Source organism: Pleurodeles waltl, chromosome 9 (genome assembly GCF_031143425.1).
Source record: "Pleurodeles waltl isolate 20211129_DDA chromosome 9, aPleWal1.hap1.20221129, whole genome shotgun sequence".
Classification (NCBI taxonomy): Eukaryota; Metazoa; Chordata; class Amphibia; order Caudata; family Salamandridae; genus Pleurodeles; species Pleurodeles waltl.
The window spans coordinates 1,188,713,850-1,188,733,449 of NC_090448.1; the positions used below are offsets into that span (position 1 = coordinate 1,188,713,850).

Here is a 19,600-nt window from a genome sequence, read left to right on the forward strand (position 1 = left end):
CATTGCGCATTTTGAAATGCACGATGGGTGCTACTGCACCCGCTGCACATCAACATTGCCGCTGGCTCTATTACGAGCCGGCTGCAATGTTGATGTGACTTTTCCACTGGGCCAGCGGAAAAGTCAAAATAGGGAGCCAGATATACCTCCACCACTGGCGGTACACTAGCGCCCGCAGCTTCGTCAGTCTTTGGCAAAGACCGCTGAAGTTGTAATGAGAGCCTTAGTTTTGATTTGTCATCAGCTGCAGAACTTTTCCCAAGGCATCTTTCAACGTATCATACAGTCGGTTGTGAATGCATTCAACTATAGTGATGACATATGCATTTTCCGAGCTACACAAAGGGAGCATGCTAGAACTCTCACACATGTATATCAATTACTCAGTTATGCAAGTTTTTCTTTAAATGCAGACAAGTTTGAGTTCAACAAGACAAAACTGAAATTCTTTTGCCATATCTTTTCTGATTGATGTATGACCCCTGATCCTGCAAAAGTACAAGCTCTGTCAAATGCTGATCCCCAACAAGATGTTTCAATCGTACGTTCTTTTCTTACCATTGCCAGTTACTATTCAAGACTTTGCCACTGTTAGTGCTCCACTACATGGTGTAGACAAAGAAAAATATCTCTTTTCAGTGGTCAGAAGAATCTGTGAAAATGTGTAAGTGAATCAAACATGCCATTGAGAATGCTACTGAAAGGGCATACTTCAATCCACAGCTTCATATAGAGGTTGTGGTTGATGCTAGTCCTGTCGGATTAGGCTCTATCCTAGCACAACATAGTGGGCGCCCAAAGGCTGAATGGCATATTGAGGTCTGTGCTAGTAGAAGTTTGCCCCAAACAGAACATGCTTACTCACAGCCTGAGAAAGTAAGTTTGCCTGTAGTGTGAGCTTGTAAACATTTTCATGTATTCTTGTGCGAAAGCCTTTTACACTGGCAAGCTTTGCTGACCATCTTTAGAAATCCAAGAGCCAAAATGCCTCCTGGCTTTGAACGATGAGGGCTCCGACTACAAGAGTATGATTATACAATTGTGCATTGTCCAGGATAGGATCAGAATCCTGCTGACTGCTTCTAGAGTGCCCATGCAAGGTCACGGTACTCCATCCAAGACGGCTGAGGCCTACATTAATTTACTTGTTAAGTCAAGATTTGTGTGCGTGGATGAGGATCTAGACAAGAGAATCACATTCAAGATCCTCATCCACGCACACAAATCCATTCACAAAACCGGCCCAACCTACCTCAATGAAAGAGTAAACTTCCACACTCAACCTCCGATCAGCCGACCTCGCCCTAGCCACAGTCCCCCGCATCCAACGCACCACCACAGGAGGCAGGTCCTTATCCTACCTCGCCCCCAAAACCTGGAACGCCCTCCCCATCGACCTTCGCAAAACCAAAGACCTACTGGTCTTCAGAAAGAACCGCAAGACTTGGCTGTTCGACCAGTGACCCTCCCGCTGCTGTTTCTCTCCCCCCCCCCCCCCTGAGACCCTCGGGTGAGTAGCGCTCTACAAATTTCTTTGATTGATTGATTGATTGAATACTTCTAGAGTGCCCATGCAAGGTCACGGTACTCCATCCAAGACTGCTGAGGCCTACATTAATTTACTTGTTAAGTCAAGTACACCAGCTGCTGTATCGTTAGCCCAGATAACTGCTGAAGATAACGGACATAATTACAAATCAGTCGTAGAATAAGCATATTCAACCTCTCCATAATGATGGTGAATATCAAAAATACAAAAATGTCAAAGTTGAATTGTTCATAACTCTAATAGTTACAAGGCGAGGGTCAAGAAACCTGATTCTGGAGAGTCTGCAACAGAAAGTGATTGAAGTGGCTCACGAAGGACATTGTGGTATCATTGTCACAAAGAGAGCTCTCTGAGAGTGTTTGGTTTCCATACTTAGATGAAAGAGTTGGAAAGGAACTCAAGGCCTGTCATATATGCACCTGCCTTTCGACCAACGTTACTCAACATACTCTGAACATGCCAGAACTCCCTAAGCATTCATGGGACCGATCTGTTTGGTCTTCTTGATATTGGACATCATCTACTGGTGATCGTAGATGAATACTCACGTTTTCCTTTGGTTGAAGATCTCTCATCCACGACTCTCAAATGAGTCACTGAAAAGCCTGATGGCATCTTCGCGGCATGGGGCATCCCAGCCATAGTGAAGTCTGATAATGGCCCACGCTTTAATAGTAAAGAATTCAAAGAGTTCTTGGAGCATCCGAACATCAAAAGAGTATGCCTTTGTGGCTGCAGGCCACTGGACTTGTTGATCATTTTATGAGCACCCTAAAGGAAGCATTACAGCTTGCACCTCTTGAGAAGCTCAATTTGAAAACAGTATTGAAATCTGCTCTGCGAGTTTATCACTCGACACCTCACTAGACCAGAAGTGAAAGCCCTACGACTTTGAGGTCCCAGAGAGCAATGACAACCAAGTTACCTCAACGGACCATCAAAAGAGACAAAAGTGAAAATATGATTCGTACAAGGGACTCGGTTAACAAGCCGAAAATGAAAGCTTATGCCGACAAAAGGCGACATTCAAAAGACATCTCATTTACAAGAGGAGATTTGGTGTTCGCCCAACAGTTATGCAAAAGAAAATCTGATGCTCTCTATGATGCTAAACCTTTCCAAGTGTTGTCTACCGAGGGACACCTGGTGGCTGCCCAGCACCCTGGTTACTGTGTTGCCAGAGACTCTTCTCACTTCAGGCTTGAGTTTTATCAGTGGGCAACTCCAAATAGTGAAAGAAAGGCCAACTTTGAAAACTCAGTGACTGCTGCTGACCGCTTACGAACTTTTGCAATCCCTGACCCTGAAAATGCCAGCTTCCAACTTCCATTAAGTAGATCGGGTCAAATGATCAAAGCACCACAAAGACTGATTGAGGCGATATAGTTGTACATGTTTCTTTATATATGTGTATTTGTACATACTTTGTGACACATTGTAAGTTTTCATTTAACAGTGAGGGAGATGTAGTGCCTTGCATGTTTTAGGATAGATATATATACTCTATTTTTACACTGGAACTAAGACGCAGTATGACTTAGTCAGCTTGTTTTATTTTCTTCCACAGCTCAGTGTCACTTCAGAGACTTGACATCCATGCCAGCCTTCGTTCTTCTGCTTTTGCCAGCAGGCGACATGAACGAAAGGCCAGCCTTCCACTGGAATTAGGCTTTGACAAATTTACAGAGGCGCATGGAGGTGTTACAGCCACTGGAGAGCGAGAATGGGTTCGGGATATCTGGAACACTTGGTTTGATGAAGTTTTCTCTAGCAGCAGACCCCCAAGCATGGCGAAGGAACCGGAGGTCCAGGTTGGCAAACCTAGTGAACCTCAGCCAGTGAAGGCAGAGCCAGGAGTGCCTCGCCGGCTCGTAAGCTCGGTGACTCCGGTCCTGCTGGATGATACAACGGCAACAGTCCAGGATGTAGAAGCTGAAGTCCATCGTCTGACGGAGCTGATCGAGCAACATGGAGAAACCTCTGTCTTCCACTTCTGTAGACGTGGTGCATTGTACAGGAGACTTGGAAAACTGCGGAAAGCCTTAAAGGATCTGGGAACGGTAAGACATAGAATGCATACAGCACATCTGCGCATATGTCTTAATAATGGCCATAATGACCATAGCCAACGGGGCTCTTATGTGAAGTGAATCTGAACTGCATGTGTTTGTCAGGTTCATGGTTATTCGGTCCGTCCAGTGGTGGCGCTTCAGCTGCCTTTGCACTGTTGGCTTTGTCACGTTGTGCCTGATTTACAATAGGATACAATGGGATTGTAATATCCGTCATGTTTGTGACAAAGTGACCCCATCCGCCAAACTCTAAATCAGGCCATTTGTTTAAAGGTGACGGCACAGAGTATTCATAGAGAGGCTCCATTATTGTACTTTCCATGCCTCTGATTGCCAGCTTGCAGGAGTTTAAACTTCCTAAGGACTGGATACAGGAATGCTGTTTCTAAGTCCCACGCAATGTCTGCCACACAAGCTTTGCATCATCCGTTCACCTTCTCAGCATTAGTGTAGGCTATTGTACCCCATGTATCTTTAGGGTACTTTGGTGGTAGTTTATTGACAAATTCCATTTGGCCTGACTGTATCCTGACCACTCTGTAGAAAGCCTGTTTATGATCTTATACCAGAGTGTCTGGTCAGTTCTGATCCTGTGGTCACAGTACCAGAGAGTGATAGCTCTGCCTCTCAGACTGAAACAAGTGTGACACACCCTGGGGTGGAGCATCTTTCTGCTAAAGGTATACTAGGGTAGGCCAAGTTCAATCACCAACCCTTGGGGAGTGCCTTGTTGCCAAGGGAAGCAGCTGTTAAATCTTGCCTCCTCCGGGGCCGAGTCCATTAACGAGTACTACTGCAGAGGATCTTTCCTTGTTCAAACCCTGTGGACCCACTCACACGTGTATATTTACTCAAGTATATGTTCACTGCTCCCTTTTGGGTGTAACACTACTCTGCTTGCTGCTCACCATTTCTGAGTGTAGATTTACACGGAGGTGTCGGTCTACCTGTCTCTACCACTCAGATCAGAGTAAAATAGAATTTACGAGTTACTACTATTCACTTTGTACACGTAGGTCAGGATCTCTGCTAGTGTGTATGTAAGTGTATTGTTCTTAAAAAAATGTTTTTAAGATTTTAGTTTAAAACCTACAGTTCCCTCATATGAACTAGGCTGGATGGTGCCAACAGCAGATGCTGAGGCAAGGGAAACTGAGGATGAGGTACTCCTCCTGGATCCCCATTTTACTAACCCAGGGGAAAAAAGGGGGGCTACTACTAAGACCCTCCCTTGTGCTACCAGCACAGCTTCCTGCCGGATCAAGGAGTTCTCCAGCATACTCTTGGTTCTGCCCAATGATGTCAGAGGAAGTACCTAGTACCTCCCTTTCCAACACTGGGATTCACCCTCCCCATCTAATTCTCTCTCTCTATTAGGATTCTGTAAGTCATCCTGAATACGTAAATCTAAGAGAATAGATTTGTTAGGGTTTCTAACTGTCTTAAGCTTTCTAGCTGTACACAGGGCCTTAAGCTCCTTGAACCTAAGACCTACATACCTAGACTCCTGAGTCTCGCCAGCTACCTTAACTAAAGCCATGGTGTTAGAGTAGTGTATGTGGTGCACCTACCTACTCTAGGATTCTTAACTTTTAAATGGCTTGAAGAAAGAGCTATGCTAGACCCCTGACGACCCAGGAAAAAGTTTAGACGTTTTCTGAAGTTATTGGTGTAGGGTGTAGCCAATAGTTAGTAGTGATCTTTCTTATGGAAAGTCAGTGCTGACCAAGTGGTAAAGCAATGCAAGGGTCTTATCCCACCGCTGCCACCAATGTAGGAGGCTGGCTCCATTTATGGCGTACGCCTGTTGTGTGTCACCATATACTGAGTCCAGGCAACCCTTGGTGATAGTGAATAGGTGTCCAGATAGCAAAAGCTCTCTAGGGGTAGCTAGGGTGAGCAGCTGAAGCTTATCCTGGAGGAATGAAAAGCACTTGCAATACCACAATAGTCAGACAGTAGCTCACTCACAAGAAAGAACCACACAAGTGTTGCAAAAATAAAGGATACTTTACTACAGCACTACTACTAGACTAGCATTGGTATATCTCCCTTTGGAGATATCTACACAAAATTAACACATAAAATAACAAATAGAAATAGAATAACATATACAGAGCTATATGGGGCAGGGGGCAATACATATACTAAAAAAGTGGAATGCGAAACAGTGAATCTAACCAAGGTAAGTACTGTAGTTAGCTAGGAGCTGGGGGAAGATAAAAACACCAGAGGTACATAGAGTAAGTGCCCCCAGCGTCCAGGTGCTCAGTAGTTACCCACCCAGTCGTCCCATAGACTAACACAGGGAGTAGTGGTTGGAATTGATGGGATTCAGGACCCTTCCCAGTAGACCCCAAGGAAACCAGCAGACAAGAGGAAGGTTGGAGAGTGTCCCCACTCAGGTGTGCCCAGAGGTTAGAGTTCATACACATGGGGACCCAGATGCAAAGGAGAGAAAGGACCCTCTCTGAAGTCAGTGGAGCCTCGGATTGTCCAGCTGCTTTCACGACCCATAAACCCGGCCGGCGGAACCCAGGGACGGATTCCGACATGGAGGACCTGCAAAGGAAGGGGACAGAGTCCAGCACTCTTGGGGGTACCCAGGTGGTGCAGGTGGCACTGCCTCCCTTCTAGAGGTGCGGTTTCTGCAAGTCAGCGGAGGAAGAAGTCCAGCTTGCGGGGTCCAGAAGCTGCAGATGGTCCGAGGAGTCACCTATGAGCTGTCCCTCAATGGTCACCAGATTGCAGGAGGGTCAGTGACCAGCCAGCTCACCAACAAACACTTGCAAATGCAAGCAGGAGATGAATATGGAGTTGCAGAGTTTTGGTGACCAGCAAGGTCCTCCCTCGATGCCTTCCACTCCGGTGCCACAGCCTAGGTTATCTCCTAGATCGGCCAGAAGTACCCCGCAAAGGTCTTTCATGCAGGCTACTGACTCCTCGGATGAGGAGAGAGAAGAAGAGTTGCAGGATGCGAACTCGGATTGGGACAACTATATATTGCCGACACCCTCTTCTCCATCGCCTATGCCGGTGGATTCTCCCCCAGGTGATATTGGGAGTGTCCATATTCTGCTTGAGAGAGCAGCAAAGAGATTTGCATTGCCCATGCCATCTAAGCAGATGGATTGTTTTTTTAAATGACGTCAAGGAGCCTTATCAGAAAAGTGTCCGCTCGATACCCATAGTAGGCTACATCTGGGAAGAAGGTCTCAAGATGATGAGAAATCCAGCTACGGTGACGGCTGTCTTGCCTAGATTGGACAAAAACTATAAGGCCTCAGAAGACGCCTCATCGTGTCTAGTCAGTCACCCGAAGCCAAACTCGGTCATAACCCAGACAGCCCAGAAGGGTTCAAAAAATCCATCGACGCCAATTTCAGCTCCTCCAGACAAGGAAGGGAGAAGGCTGGACAACATTGGAAAGCGTTCCTCTTCCATGTCGGGTCTGATAGAGCAGCAAATTCATTGGCAATCCTGGGGAGGTATGACAGACAGCTGTGGGCCGCTATTGCCCCGTATCTAGACCACCTTTCGGAAGACTCTAAGGTGGAGATAAAGAACATCCTCTTGGAGGGAGAGCGCACCTCGGCTGAGGTAATAGACTGCGCCATGGATATAGCAACCACAGCTTTTCGGCAACTAGCTGGTGGGGAAGTGCTGCGGCGTCAGGGCTGCTTAGGGCGACTTCCTTTCGTCTAGAGGTTCAGAATAAGGTATTGGACCTCCCTTTTAATGGTAAGTCTCTTTTCGGCAAGCATGTCGATGAGGCCCTACAAGATACAAACACTGCAAGGTCCTTAGGAACCCTTCAATTTAAGAAAATGCCCTTTCGTGCCTCCAGAGGTGGTGGAGTTTCGTCATATTGAGGGGTTTACCAGAGCTTTCGTTACCCCTCCTATTTGACACAGCAGTTCCGACCTCAATACTCCCAAAGGCAACCACCTCAGGTGTCCTGTTCTAGACCCCCTCCCAGGGGTTGAACGCGTCAGAGCAAAGAGGCGATCAGACGTCAATGACATGTTCTATGCTCCGGCTACAACCATACCACAAATCTAGAAGATAGGGGGAAGGATATCACACTTCTATCGGAAGTGGGAACAAATAACATCGGACCAGTGGGTTTTAAAGATTGTTCGATTTAGCCATACTTTAAAGTTCATTCAACGCCCACCTTCTTGTCCTCCTCATACCTTCTTTCAGAAGTATCTAAAACAACTCCGGCCGGAGGTCGTGACCATGCTCAGGAAGGGAGCGATAGAGAGGGTTCCTTCTTCAGAAAAAGGCAGAGGTTTTCACTCCTTTTTCTTTCTGGTGTGCAAAGACTTGGAATCTTGGCGTCCCATTCTCGATCTCAGGGACCTAAACAAATACCTCAAATGTCAAACCTTTCACATGGTCACATTACAAAACATTCTTCTCCTCATGAATCACAGAGATTATATGATGTCCCTGGATCTGCAGGACGCCTACTTTCATATTCCGATTTCACCTGCCCACAGAAATATCTGCATTTCACAGTAGCCGCCAGCCATTTCCAATTCAGGATTCTTCCATTTGGCCTAAAGTCCGCCCCCAGAATCTTTACAAAGTGCCTAGCTCCAGTAGCGGCTTCCTTGAGAAAGAAAAAACTGCAAATCTTTCCCTACTTAGATGATTGGCTATAAAAAGCGCAGTCATCTGAGCTCACAACTCAACAAGGGATTGTATAGCATTATTCGACAAGCTGGGCCTCACTCTGAATCGTAATAAGTCGAACATATTGCCAACAAGAGTGATGACCTTTTTAGGGGCAAATATCGACACCATCAGAGACAGGGTTTTTCCTTCAATGGAGAGGCCAGCGAGACTCATTTGTCTAACAGAGTACAAACAAAAAAGTCTCTTTCTGTGCACACCTACAAATCACTTCTGGGGATGATGTCTTCTTGCATACAGTTAGTCCCCTTTTGTCGACTGAGAATGCGTCCCCTGCAGGAGGAACTATATATTCAGTGGATACAGAGAGAGGGCTCATTCAACGATTTAATCACAGTAACTCCTTGGACGGTTCAAGCGTCCACTGGTGGAAAGACCGGTTAAACATCCGCAGTCGGTCTTCCTTTCCTACCCCCTCGCCCTCCGTTAGTCATCACCACAGATGCCTCCCTAGAGGGGTAGGGAGCGTATCTTCAATCAATCAATCAGGTAATTTATAAAGCGCGCTACTCACCCGTCAGGGTCTCAAGGCGCTGTGGGGGGTAGCTACTGGTCGAATAGCCATGTCATGAGGCGTTTCCTGAAAGACAGGAGGTCCTGGGTCTGGTGTAGATGGAGTGGTAGGGAGTTCCAAGTCTTGGAGGCAAGGTGAGAGAGGGATCTTCCTCCAGCGGCGAATGCGGGAGACGGAGGCGAGGGCGAGGCTGGCGGAGCGGAGCTGTCGGACATGGGTGTGGAAGGTGAGTTTGTCGTTAAGGTAGGCCGAACCTGTGTTGTGGAGGGCTTTGTGTGCGTGGGTGAGTAGTTTGAAGGTAATCCTCTTCGATACGGGTAGCCAGTGTAGGTCTCTGAGGTGGGCAGAGATGTGGTTGCGCCGTGGGACGTTGAGGATGAATCGGGCGGAGGTGTTTTGGATACGTTGCATTTTCTTTTGTAGTCTGGCCGTTGTTCCTGCATAGAGTGTGTTGCCGAAGTCCAGTTGGCTGCTGACTAGGGCGTGGGTGACTGTCTTTCTGGTTTCGATGGGAATCCACTTGAAGATCTTGCAGGAGTATGTGGAGGGTGTTGTAGCAGGAAGAGGAGACTGCGTTGACCTGCTGCGTCATGCTGAGTCCAGGATGATTCCTAGGTTCCGTACTTGGGTGGTGGGGGTGGGGGCGGCTCCGAGGGAGGTAGGCCACCAGGAGTCGTTCCAGGCAGACGGGTTGCTGCCGAGGATGAGGATCTCTGTTTTGTCTGTGTTTAGCTTGAGGAGGCTTGATTCCATCCAGTTGGCGATGGCGTGAAGTCCATTGAGGAGGTTGTTTCTTGCGGTTGTGGGGTCTTTCGTGAGGGAGATGATCAGCTGGGTGTCGTCTGCGTAGGATACTATGTTGATGTGGTGGGCTTGTGCGATATTGGCGAGAGGAGCCATGTAAACGTTGAAGAGTGTTGGGCTAAGGGAGGAACCCTGTGGGACGCCACAGATGGTTTTGGAGGATTCGGACAGGTAGGGCGGAAGGCGGACTCTCTGGGTTCTGCCGGAGAGGAAAGAAGAGATCCAGTCGAGGGCCTTACCACGGATCCCGGCGTTGTGGATGCGTGTTCGAAGGGTGTGGTGACAGACGGTCACCTTCAGATCAGCGGAAAGTGGAGCAACTCCTTCCGAAAATATCACATCAATTTCTTGGAGTTGAGAGCGGTTTCCCTGGCCCTGCAGGCTTTCCTCCCGAGAATAAAACACTCAGCGGTTCTCATAAGAACAGACAATACTGCAGCAATGCAATATTTAAACAACCAAGGGGGAACAAAATCTCTCTTCTCCTATCTCGGGAATCGCAGACTATTTGGAATTGGGCCATTCGGAATGGCATCAGTCTACGAGCGGAACATCTACCAGGAAGGCAGAACAAGACAGCAGACGCTCTCAGCAGACTGACGTCCTCCTGTCACAAATGGGAGCTGAACCAGGAGGTGCTTGACCAGGTCTTCAGGAGGTGGGGGAAACCCAAACAGAATCTCTTTGCAACTCCGCAGAACACCAAATGCCGCTTTTATGCAAGTTGGGTTCACCATCCGGGCTCTTGGGTGAATGTGTTTTCGTTGGCATGGTGCGGAATATTTGCCTACGCTTTTCCACCCATTCCCCTAATCTCAAGAGTATTTGAAAAGATCAAAAGAGAGCATTGCAGGCTCATCCTGATACCTCCGATTTGGCCCCGCCAACATTGGTTCTCGGAACTCCTGCTCTCGGAGGCAGACCACATTCCACTGAACGTTTCACCACAGCTCTTGACAAGGAACGAGGGTCAGGTTTTACATCTGGGCCTCAGATCACTCAAATTATCGTCCTGGCTCCTGAACACAATGAGTTTGACCATTTAAATATTCACCCCCAATGTCGGGATATTCCTGCAAAAGCCAGAGCGGATAGCACCAACAAATCATACTGTTTAAAATGGAAAAGATTTTGTTTGTGATGTCAGAAGGAGCAGATTGATCCGCTGCTATCACCGGCGGAGCGAATATTGCCCTATCTCCTCCATCTGGCGTCCACGGCTTGGCGCATGCATCCCTCAGGGTGCACTTGGCGGCTATATCACGCTTCAGACGTTTGCTGACATCACCATCTCTGTGGCCTTCTAGACTGGTCAAAGAATTCCTCAAAGGACTCTTTCAAGTTTTTCCACCAGTAAGGCCTCCTCCACCATCTTGGCAACTCAACACGGTTCTCTCTCAGCTTATGAAACACACATTTGAACTGATACAGAGAGCGGATTTAAAGCACTTATCGTGTAAAGTAGCTCTTTTGCTAGCCATTACTTCTTCTAGACGGGTCAGGGAGATCCAGGCATTAACCCATCAAGAGCCTTTCCTTCAATTTAAACAAGAAAGAGTGATACTTCGTACGAACCCCAAGTTTGTTCCAAAGGTGACATCAGACTTTCATATTAATGAATCGTGGGTTTTGAAATCTTTCTTTCTGAACCCAACATCTCCAGCGGAAAGAGCTCTGCACACGTTGGACATCAAAAGAAACCTAAAATATTACTTGGAAAGAACCAAGCATTTCAAAAAGACTACTCAATTATTCATTGTAGGAAAGTACCATCTTGCCTGGCATGTTACCCCCATTTTTCACTGTATATATGTTGTTTTAGTTGTATGTGTCACTGGGACCCTGGTAACCCAGGGCCCCAGTGCTTATAAGTGTGCCTGAATGTGTTACCTGTGTAGTGACTAACTGTCTCACTGAGGCTCTGCTAACCAGAACCTCAGTGGTTATGCTCTCTCATTACTTTCAAATTGTCACTGACAGGCTAGTGACCATTTTTACCAATTTACATTGGCTTACTGGAACACCCTTATAATTCCCTAGTATATGGTACTGAGGTACCCAGGGTATTGGGGTTCCAGGAGATCCCTATGGGCTGCAGCATTTCTTTTGCCACCCATAGGGAGCTCTGACAATTCTTACACAGGCCTGCCACTGCAGCCTGAGTGAAATAACGTCCACGTTATTTCACAGCCATTTTACACTGCACTTAAGTAACTTATAAGTCACCTATATGTCTAACCTTTACCTGGTAAAGGTTAGGTGCAAAGTTACTTAGTGTGAGGGCACCCTGGCACTAGCCAAGGTGCCCCCACATTGTTCAGAGCCAATTCACTGAACTTTGTGAGTGCGGGGACACCATTACACGCGTGCACTACATATAGGTCACTACCTATATGTAGCTTCACCATGGTAACTCCGAATATGGCCATGTAACATGTCTATGATCATGGAATTGCCCCCTCTATGCCATCCTGGCATAGTTGGCACAATCCCATGATCCCAGTGGTCTGTAGCACAGACCCTGGCACTGCCAGACTGCCCTTCCTGGGGTTTCACTGCAGCTGCTGCTGCCAACCCCTCCGACAGGCAGCTGCCCTCCTGGGGTCCAGCCAGGCCTGGCCCAGGATGGCAGAACAAAGAACTTCCTCTGAGAGAGGGTGTGACACCCTCTCCCTTTGGAAAATGGTGTGAAGGCAGGGGAGGAGTAGCCTCCCCCAGCCTCTGGAAATGCTTTGTTGGGCACAGATGTGCCCAATTCTGCATAAGCCAGTCTACACCGGTTCAGGGACCCCTTAGCCCCTGCTCTGGCGCGAAACTGGACAAAGGAAAGGGGAGTGACCACTCCCCTGACCTGCACCTCCCCTGGGAGGTGTCCAGAGCTCCTCCAGTGTGCTCCAGACCTCTGCCATCCTGGAAACAGAGGTGCTGCTGGCACACTGGACTGCTCTGAGTGGCCAGTGCCACCAGGTGACGTCAGAGACTCCTTGTGATAGGCTCCTTCAGGTGTTAGTAGCCTTTCCTCTCTCCTAGGTAGCCAAACCCTCTTTTCTGGCTATTTAGGGTCTCTGTCTCTGGGGAAACTTTAGATAACGAATGCATGAGCTCAGCCGAGTTCCTCTGCATCTCCCTCTTCACCTTCTGATAAGGAATCGACCGCTGACCGCGCTGGAAGCCTGCAAACCTGCAACATAGTAGCAAAGACGACTACTGCAACTCTGTAACGCTGATCCTGCCGCCTTCTCGACTGTTTTCCTGCTTGTGCATGCTGTGGGGGTAGTCTGCCTCCTCTCTGCACCAGAAGCTCCGAAGAAATCTCCCGTGGGTCGACGGAATCTTCCCCCTGCAACCGCAGGCACCAAAAAGCTGCATTACCGGTCCCTTGGGTCTCCTCTCAGCACGACGAGCGAGGTCCCTCGAATCCAGCGACACCGTCCAAGTGACCCCCACAGTCCAGTGACTCTTCAGCCCAAGTTTGGTGGAGGTAAGTCCTTGCCTCACCTCGCTGGGCTGCATTGCTGGGAACCGCGACTTTGCAAGCTACTCCGGCCACTGTGCACTTCCGGCGGAAATCCTTTGTGCACAGCCAAGCCTGGGTCCACGGCACTCTAACCTGCATTGCACGACTTTCTAAGTTGGTCTCCGGCGACGTGGGACTCCTTTGTGCAACTTCGGCGAGCACCGTTTCACGCATCCTCGTAGTGCCTGTTTCTGGCACTTCTCCGGGTGCTACCTGCTTCAGTGAGGGCTCTTTGTCTTGCTCGACGTCCCCTCTCTCTGCAGGTCCAATTTGCGACCTCCTGGTCCCTCCTGGGCCCCAGCAGCGTCCAAAAACGCCAAACGCACGATTTGCGTGTAGCAAGGCTTGTTGGCGTCCCTCCGGCGGGAAAACACTTCTGCACGACTCTCCAAGGCGTGGGGGATCCATCCTCCAAAGGGGAAGTCTCTAGCCCTTGTCGTTCCTGCAGTATTCACAGTTCTTCAGCCTAGTAAGAGCTTCTTTGCACCAACCGCTGGCATTTCTTGGGCATCTGCCCATCTCCGAGTTGCTTGTGACTTTTGGACTTGGTCCCCTTGTTCCACAGGTACCCTCAGTCAGGAATCCATCGTTGTTGCATTGCTGATTTGTGTTTTCCTTGCATTTTCCCTCTAACACGACTATTTTGTCCTTAGGGAAACTTTGGTGCACTTTGCACTCACTTTTCAGGGTCTTGGGGAGGGTTATTTTTCTAACTCTCACTATTTTCTAATAGTCCCAGCGACCCTCTACAAGGTCACATAGGTTTGGGGTCCATTCGTGGTTCGCATTCCACTTTTGGAGTATATGGTTTGTGTTGCCCCTATCCCTATGTTTCCCCATTGCATCCTATTGTAACTATACATTGTTTGCACTGTTTTCTAAGACTATACTGCATATTTTTGCTATTGTGTATATATATCTTGTGTATATTTCCTATCCTCTCACTGAGGGTACACTCTAAGATACTTTGGCATATTGTCATAAAAATAAAGTACCTTTATTTTTAGTATAACTGTGTATTGTGTTTTCTTATGATATTGTGCATATGACACTAAGTGGTACTGTAGTAGCTTCACACGTCTCCTAGTTCAGCCTGAGCTGCTTTGCTAAGCTACCATTATCTATCAGCCTAAGCTGCTAGACACCCTATACACTAATAAGGGATAACTGGGCCTGGTGCAAGGTGCAAGTACCCCTTGGTACTCACTACAAGCCAGTCCAGCCTCCTACATTCATCACGTATAGTGCCCCTAGGAAGGGACCGGCCCTTTCCAAGCGTAGTATAGCCAGGTGGATAGTAGCTGCTATAAACTTTTGCCATCAAGCTGCTGGGTAAGCCTTTACATTCTTCGGTAAGGGCACACTCTGAGATCTGTCTCAGCATCCATGGCACGGTTTGCAGGTGTTCCCCTGCAGGACATTTGCAGAGCAGCCACCTGGAAGACTACTTTCACGTTTACGAAGTACTACTGTCTGGATGCCATCCCGGAGGGAGATATGGTGGTTGGTCAGGCAGTCCTGCGACATCTGTTCCAGTAACGGTGAGCTCACATTGCCTCCGTCCATCCTTCTTTTCTGCTACGCAGATTGCATGGTTTGATCTTTACATGTTTCTTTCGCATATGCCTTTCATAGTGTATAAATATGTATTCAGATAGATGACATTATCTTTATAGAATGTAATGCTTTCATGTTATTAAGGATAGCTCGGTGATCTCTCAATAATTTGAATGATGTAGAGTCAATGCAGTGTGCTCTGAATACTGCTTTAAAGTCTGATTCAAGCATATGAATCTATGAAAGTTCCAATACTGGAGTAAAAAAATAAGTTCCTTACCTGTAACTGTAGTTCTCCAGTATTGGAATCTTTCATTGATCCACATGCGACCCACCCTCCTCCCGGGCGAAGCTCACCTTCAATTTCTTTTCTTCAACCTTTAAAATGTGCAGTAGTGCTTAAACAATCTGAGGTGCTGGAGCTCTCAGGTGGTTTCTAGAGGGTGGGGCACTCTGATTCGCTGAGGCTCAAGTTTGGTCCTTTTTTGCATAAGGACTCGGATAGATTACTAAAATGTAGCGTTTTAATGATATAGCTATTATGTCTGTAGCGACAGTGTCTTTTCTAAGGTACCGGGGACTCCTATCTTGACGACAGGGAATGATTCAAGCATGTGAGTCTATAAAAGATTCCAATACTGGAGAACTATAGTTACAGGTAAGTAACTTTTTTTCATACTGGGGTCCTGGTTAGCAGAATCCCAGTGAACTGCAGTCTAAACACACTGATATCAGGCAAACAGTGGGGGTAACTATGCTAGAAAGTTGGCACTTTCCTACAACCCCTTACCTAGAATAGAACCATAAACACCTAAGGACTCTCTGCTAGACTTACAGTATTCCCACTGGGATGAGTCCTACCACAGAAAAGATTAGACAACTTGTGGCATAGTATGACAAAGACCACCCCAGAGGAAATAAAGAAGAGGAACTTCTGAGCAAGAAGCTAACACTGACGAGAGAGAGGGAGTAGTCAGCCCGCCTCCCTCCATCAGAGGAGGACCTGAACCTGGACAGACAGTCCAAAAGGTTGGCCTTAGAGGCACAATTCTTAGAATTAGAAGTTAACAAAAGAGAGTTTGGCTTTGGACTGATCTCTGGTGCAGCATACAAATAAATAGGGAAAGAGGGCTCTTTCAACCTAAAACTCCCAAAAGGAGTCTCCCCCTTACACTAAAGGTGATGATATCATTAAGTGGTTTTCTGCCTTTGAAAGTGCCTGTAAAGGCAGGAGAGTGGCAAGGGAAAATTGGGGCACTTTAATGTGGGAACTGTTCTCAGGTAAATGCAGGGATAGGCTCCTGACATTAAATGAGGCAGAAGCCACATCCTATGACCTCATGAAGGGTACCCTGATTAAGGGCTTTGGATTCACAACTGAAGAGAGACTTTAAAAAATAAAAATAAAACAGAGTCACTCCTGGATAGACTTTGTGGACTTTCCAGTAAAAATGCTGAGTGGTTGGTTAGAAGATAAAGAGGTACAAGATTATGATGGGATTTACAATTTATTCAGAGCATCTATTGAGTAATTGTTACAGTGAGAAACTACAACCATTTCTGGTAGAGCTAGGTTAACTTTCCCCTCAAGAACTGGGGAGGAAGATAGACCACTGGGTCAAAACAAGGGTGCCCAAAAGAAAGAGGTCAAACCCCCCCCCCGCACCCCCCACCACCACCAAGGGAAAGATGGGAACCAAAATAAAAGCAAAGAGTCTTCATCAGGCCCCCAAAAATCTGTTCAGGAGGGTGGGCCCAGAGACTTCTCGCAGCCTAAGGATGGGTACAAAGATAGGAACCTTGATCGCAACAAGGCTTGGTGCCGTGACTGCAAGAATAGAGGGCACCAAACTGGAGACTCTAGCTGTGAAAAAAGAAGGACTCAAGCCACCTGCAGTAAATGCTGGTGCTAATCTCCAGATGGAATCACAGTTGTGGACTGACCAGGTCAGTGATCCTACTGAGACAACACTAGTCACTGAGGGAAAGTCACAAAGATCCACCTGATGGCTATGGTATCTTTTGAGTGGGGGGTGTAGTTGGACAAAAAGAGGTGGCTGGGGCCTCATCCATCCCTGTACACTGTCTGCTTGGAAATGATTTGGAGCAATCTCCCTGGGCTGAAGTAGAACTGAGCAGCAATGCTTGGCATCCCAGAATGGGGTTGTGTCAAAACAAGGGCACTGGGCAAACTCCAGTGTGAAAAAGACGTGCTGGATCCTGAAAGAGTGGACCAACTCTCCAAGAGAAAAGGTGCAAAGACTGGGGGGACCAGCTTCTAAACAGACCACAAGTCAGAACCCTTCTTCCCAGGAAGAGAACTTGGTAACCCCAGAGGGAACTGAACCTAAAGATCTTGGTCTTACCACCCAGAGCTCTTGGGTCCAGGGGGACCCTGTAGGGAGGATCTGTGCCAAGGACAACAAATCTGTCCCACTCTTGAAAGCCTGAGGCAGCAACCTGCACAGGAAGAAAAGGATACTGTCAGTGGTATCCACAGGGTTTATTGGAAGGATGGGTTCCTGTTTACTGAGGCCAGAGACCTCAAGCCTACTGAAACCAGGAGAATGGTAGTGCCCCAGTAATACATAGTTTCTTCTCTCTCTAGCCCATGACATTCCACTAGCTGGGCATCTGGGCCAAAATAAAACCTGGAGCAGACTAGTTAATTACTTTTACTGTCTTTGGTTGTCCCAGAAGGTGAAGGACTTTTGTCAGTCCAGCGTCACCTACTAAGCCAGTGGTAAGGCAGTAGACCACCTGAAGGTCCCCTTATTCCCACTACCTGTGGTTGCGGTGCCCTTCAAAAGGGTAGGGGTTGACATTGTTGGCCCCCTTGTCCCTCAAACAGCTTCAGGAAACAGGTACATTTTAGTGGTAGTGAATAATGCCACTAGGTACCCTGAAGCCATTCCACTTAGGACCATCACTGCCCCTGCAGTGGCCAACACCCTCCTGGGTATTTTTACCAGGTTTAGCATTCCTAAGGAGGTAGTATCAGGCAGGGGTTCAAACTTCATGTCTGCATACTTAAAACACATGTGGCAGGAATGTAGAGTTACTTATAGGTTCAATACCTCATACTATCCACAGACCAATGGACTGTTTGAAAGATTCAATCAGACATTGAAAGGCATGATTGGAGGGCTCCCTGAAAAACTCAGAAGGAGATTGGATGTCTTACTTCCATGTCTGCTCTTTGCCTACACGAAAGTGCCACAAAAGGGAGTAAGGTTTTCTCCCTCTGAACTTTTGTCTAGCATCCTCTTAGGGGTACATTATGTCTTGTGAGGGAAGACTGGGAGAGGCCTATAAAAGAACCTAAACAGGACATTGTGGACTATGTGTTTGGCGTACGTTCAAGGATGACTGAGTACATAGAGAAAGCACGTGAAAATCTTCAGGCTACCCAGGAGCTTCAAAAGCACTGGCATGACCAAAAAGCTGCACTGGTGGAGTCCCAACCAGAACAGAGATGTGGGTTTTAGAGCCTGTGGCTCCTAGGTCCCTCCAATACATGTTGTCTGGGCCCTACCCCAAACTTGAAAGAAAAGGGGAGGTCTCTGTAGGAGGCTGGCCGTCTATGTAGTGTGCCAAACCATGCACACTGTGCAGAGGGTCTGGGCAACCACACATTGGTTTACCGGGGGGAAAACTAGACCACCTAATGCTCTAATGTTTGTGGTAGCTTGGTCAAGCTTTTAGGCTAATCTTGGAGAAGGTCAAAGCATTTGTTGTACACACAGCATCAATAAAGCACGGCACACACTAACGAGTAAAACTCGAGACCAATTAACAAAAATACTTCCAATTTTTATAAAAAATGTAAGACTAAGATCATCAAAATCGGGTAAGTACTTTTTACATATTTAATTTTTGAACTTTAATAGAAATAGGCCCTTATTTCGACCTTTATGGTCTTTTTGAAAGACTGCCGAGGTACTGCCGCGCTGAAGACTGCCAGTGCAGGTGGTTTTCCGCGCAGCGTATTATGACTGCTGGCAGCCCGCTGTCCTTTTTCGGACGGAGAGCCGCCAGCAGCCATTCTGGCGGTCGGCAGGGAAGTGGAGGCTGCTCCACCTCCACCGCCCCGTCATCAGAACACCACCCACTGAATCACGTCCCATCATTCGGTGTGGCGGTGTTCTGGTGATGGGCTGCTGGCGGCAGAGCAGCCCCCATGGATCCCGTTCCTTCCCGGAGGATCACCAGAACAGGTAAGGTGATCGTCCGTTAGGGGAGGGGGTGGAGGCGTGTTGTGTGGTGTGTGCGTGAATGGGGGTGTGAGTGCGTATATGCATGCGGGGGGTGTTATGTGTTTGGAAATGTGTGCATGTCTGTCTGTCTGTCTGTATGTATGTATGCGTGTACGACTGTGTGTGTCTGCTGGAATGTTTGTAAGTATGTGTGGTGGTGGTGTCTGTGTGTGAAGGGGGTGTGTGTCGATGTAGGGGGTGTGTGGGGAGTGGGGTACTACTACCTTTCAGGGGTGGTAGGGGGGTCAGGGGTGTGGGGGGAGGGCTCAGGGGTGGAGGAGGGGGGCGGGGGAGACCCCTATCAGTGCCAGGGAAGGAATTCATGGATTTTGTGGCGGTTCCAAACCACACGACATCCATGACGGTATGCAGGGTCATGATACCGCCAGCGGTCTGGTGACAGCCGCCGGGCTGGAGACCGAAGTCTCCAGCCCTGTGGTCGTCACGCCCTGGCGGTCGGAGTAGAGAAGTGGCGGTTGACCATGGCGGTAACCGCCATGGTCATAATTCCATTATTCAATTTTTTTTCCGCCGGCCTTTTTGCGGTATTACCGCCACTTCTTCCCCATCCGCCAGGGTCGTAATGAGGGCCATAGTCTTTTTGTTTGTAATTAGGCACCATAGGAATCA

At 47.9% G+C, this 19,600-nt stretch overlaps 1 protein-coding gene across 1 annotated transcript in view; it reads left to right on the forward strand.

Moving 5' to 3' along the window:
• Nucleotides 1-19,600, forward strand: part of TTC6 (tetratricopeptide repeat domain 6) — a 475,627-nt gene that overhangs the window by 165,088 nt on the left and 290,939 nt on the right. Inside the window, exon 13 of the mRNA XM_069207716.1 lies at nt 3,117-3,609. Within this exon, the coding sequence (XP_069063817.1) occupies nt 3,117-3,609 (493 nt within the window). The remainder of the gene's footprint in view (nt 1-3,116; nt 3,610-19,600) is intronic.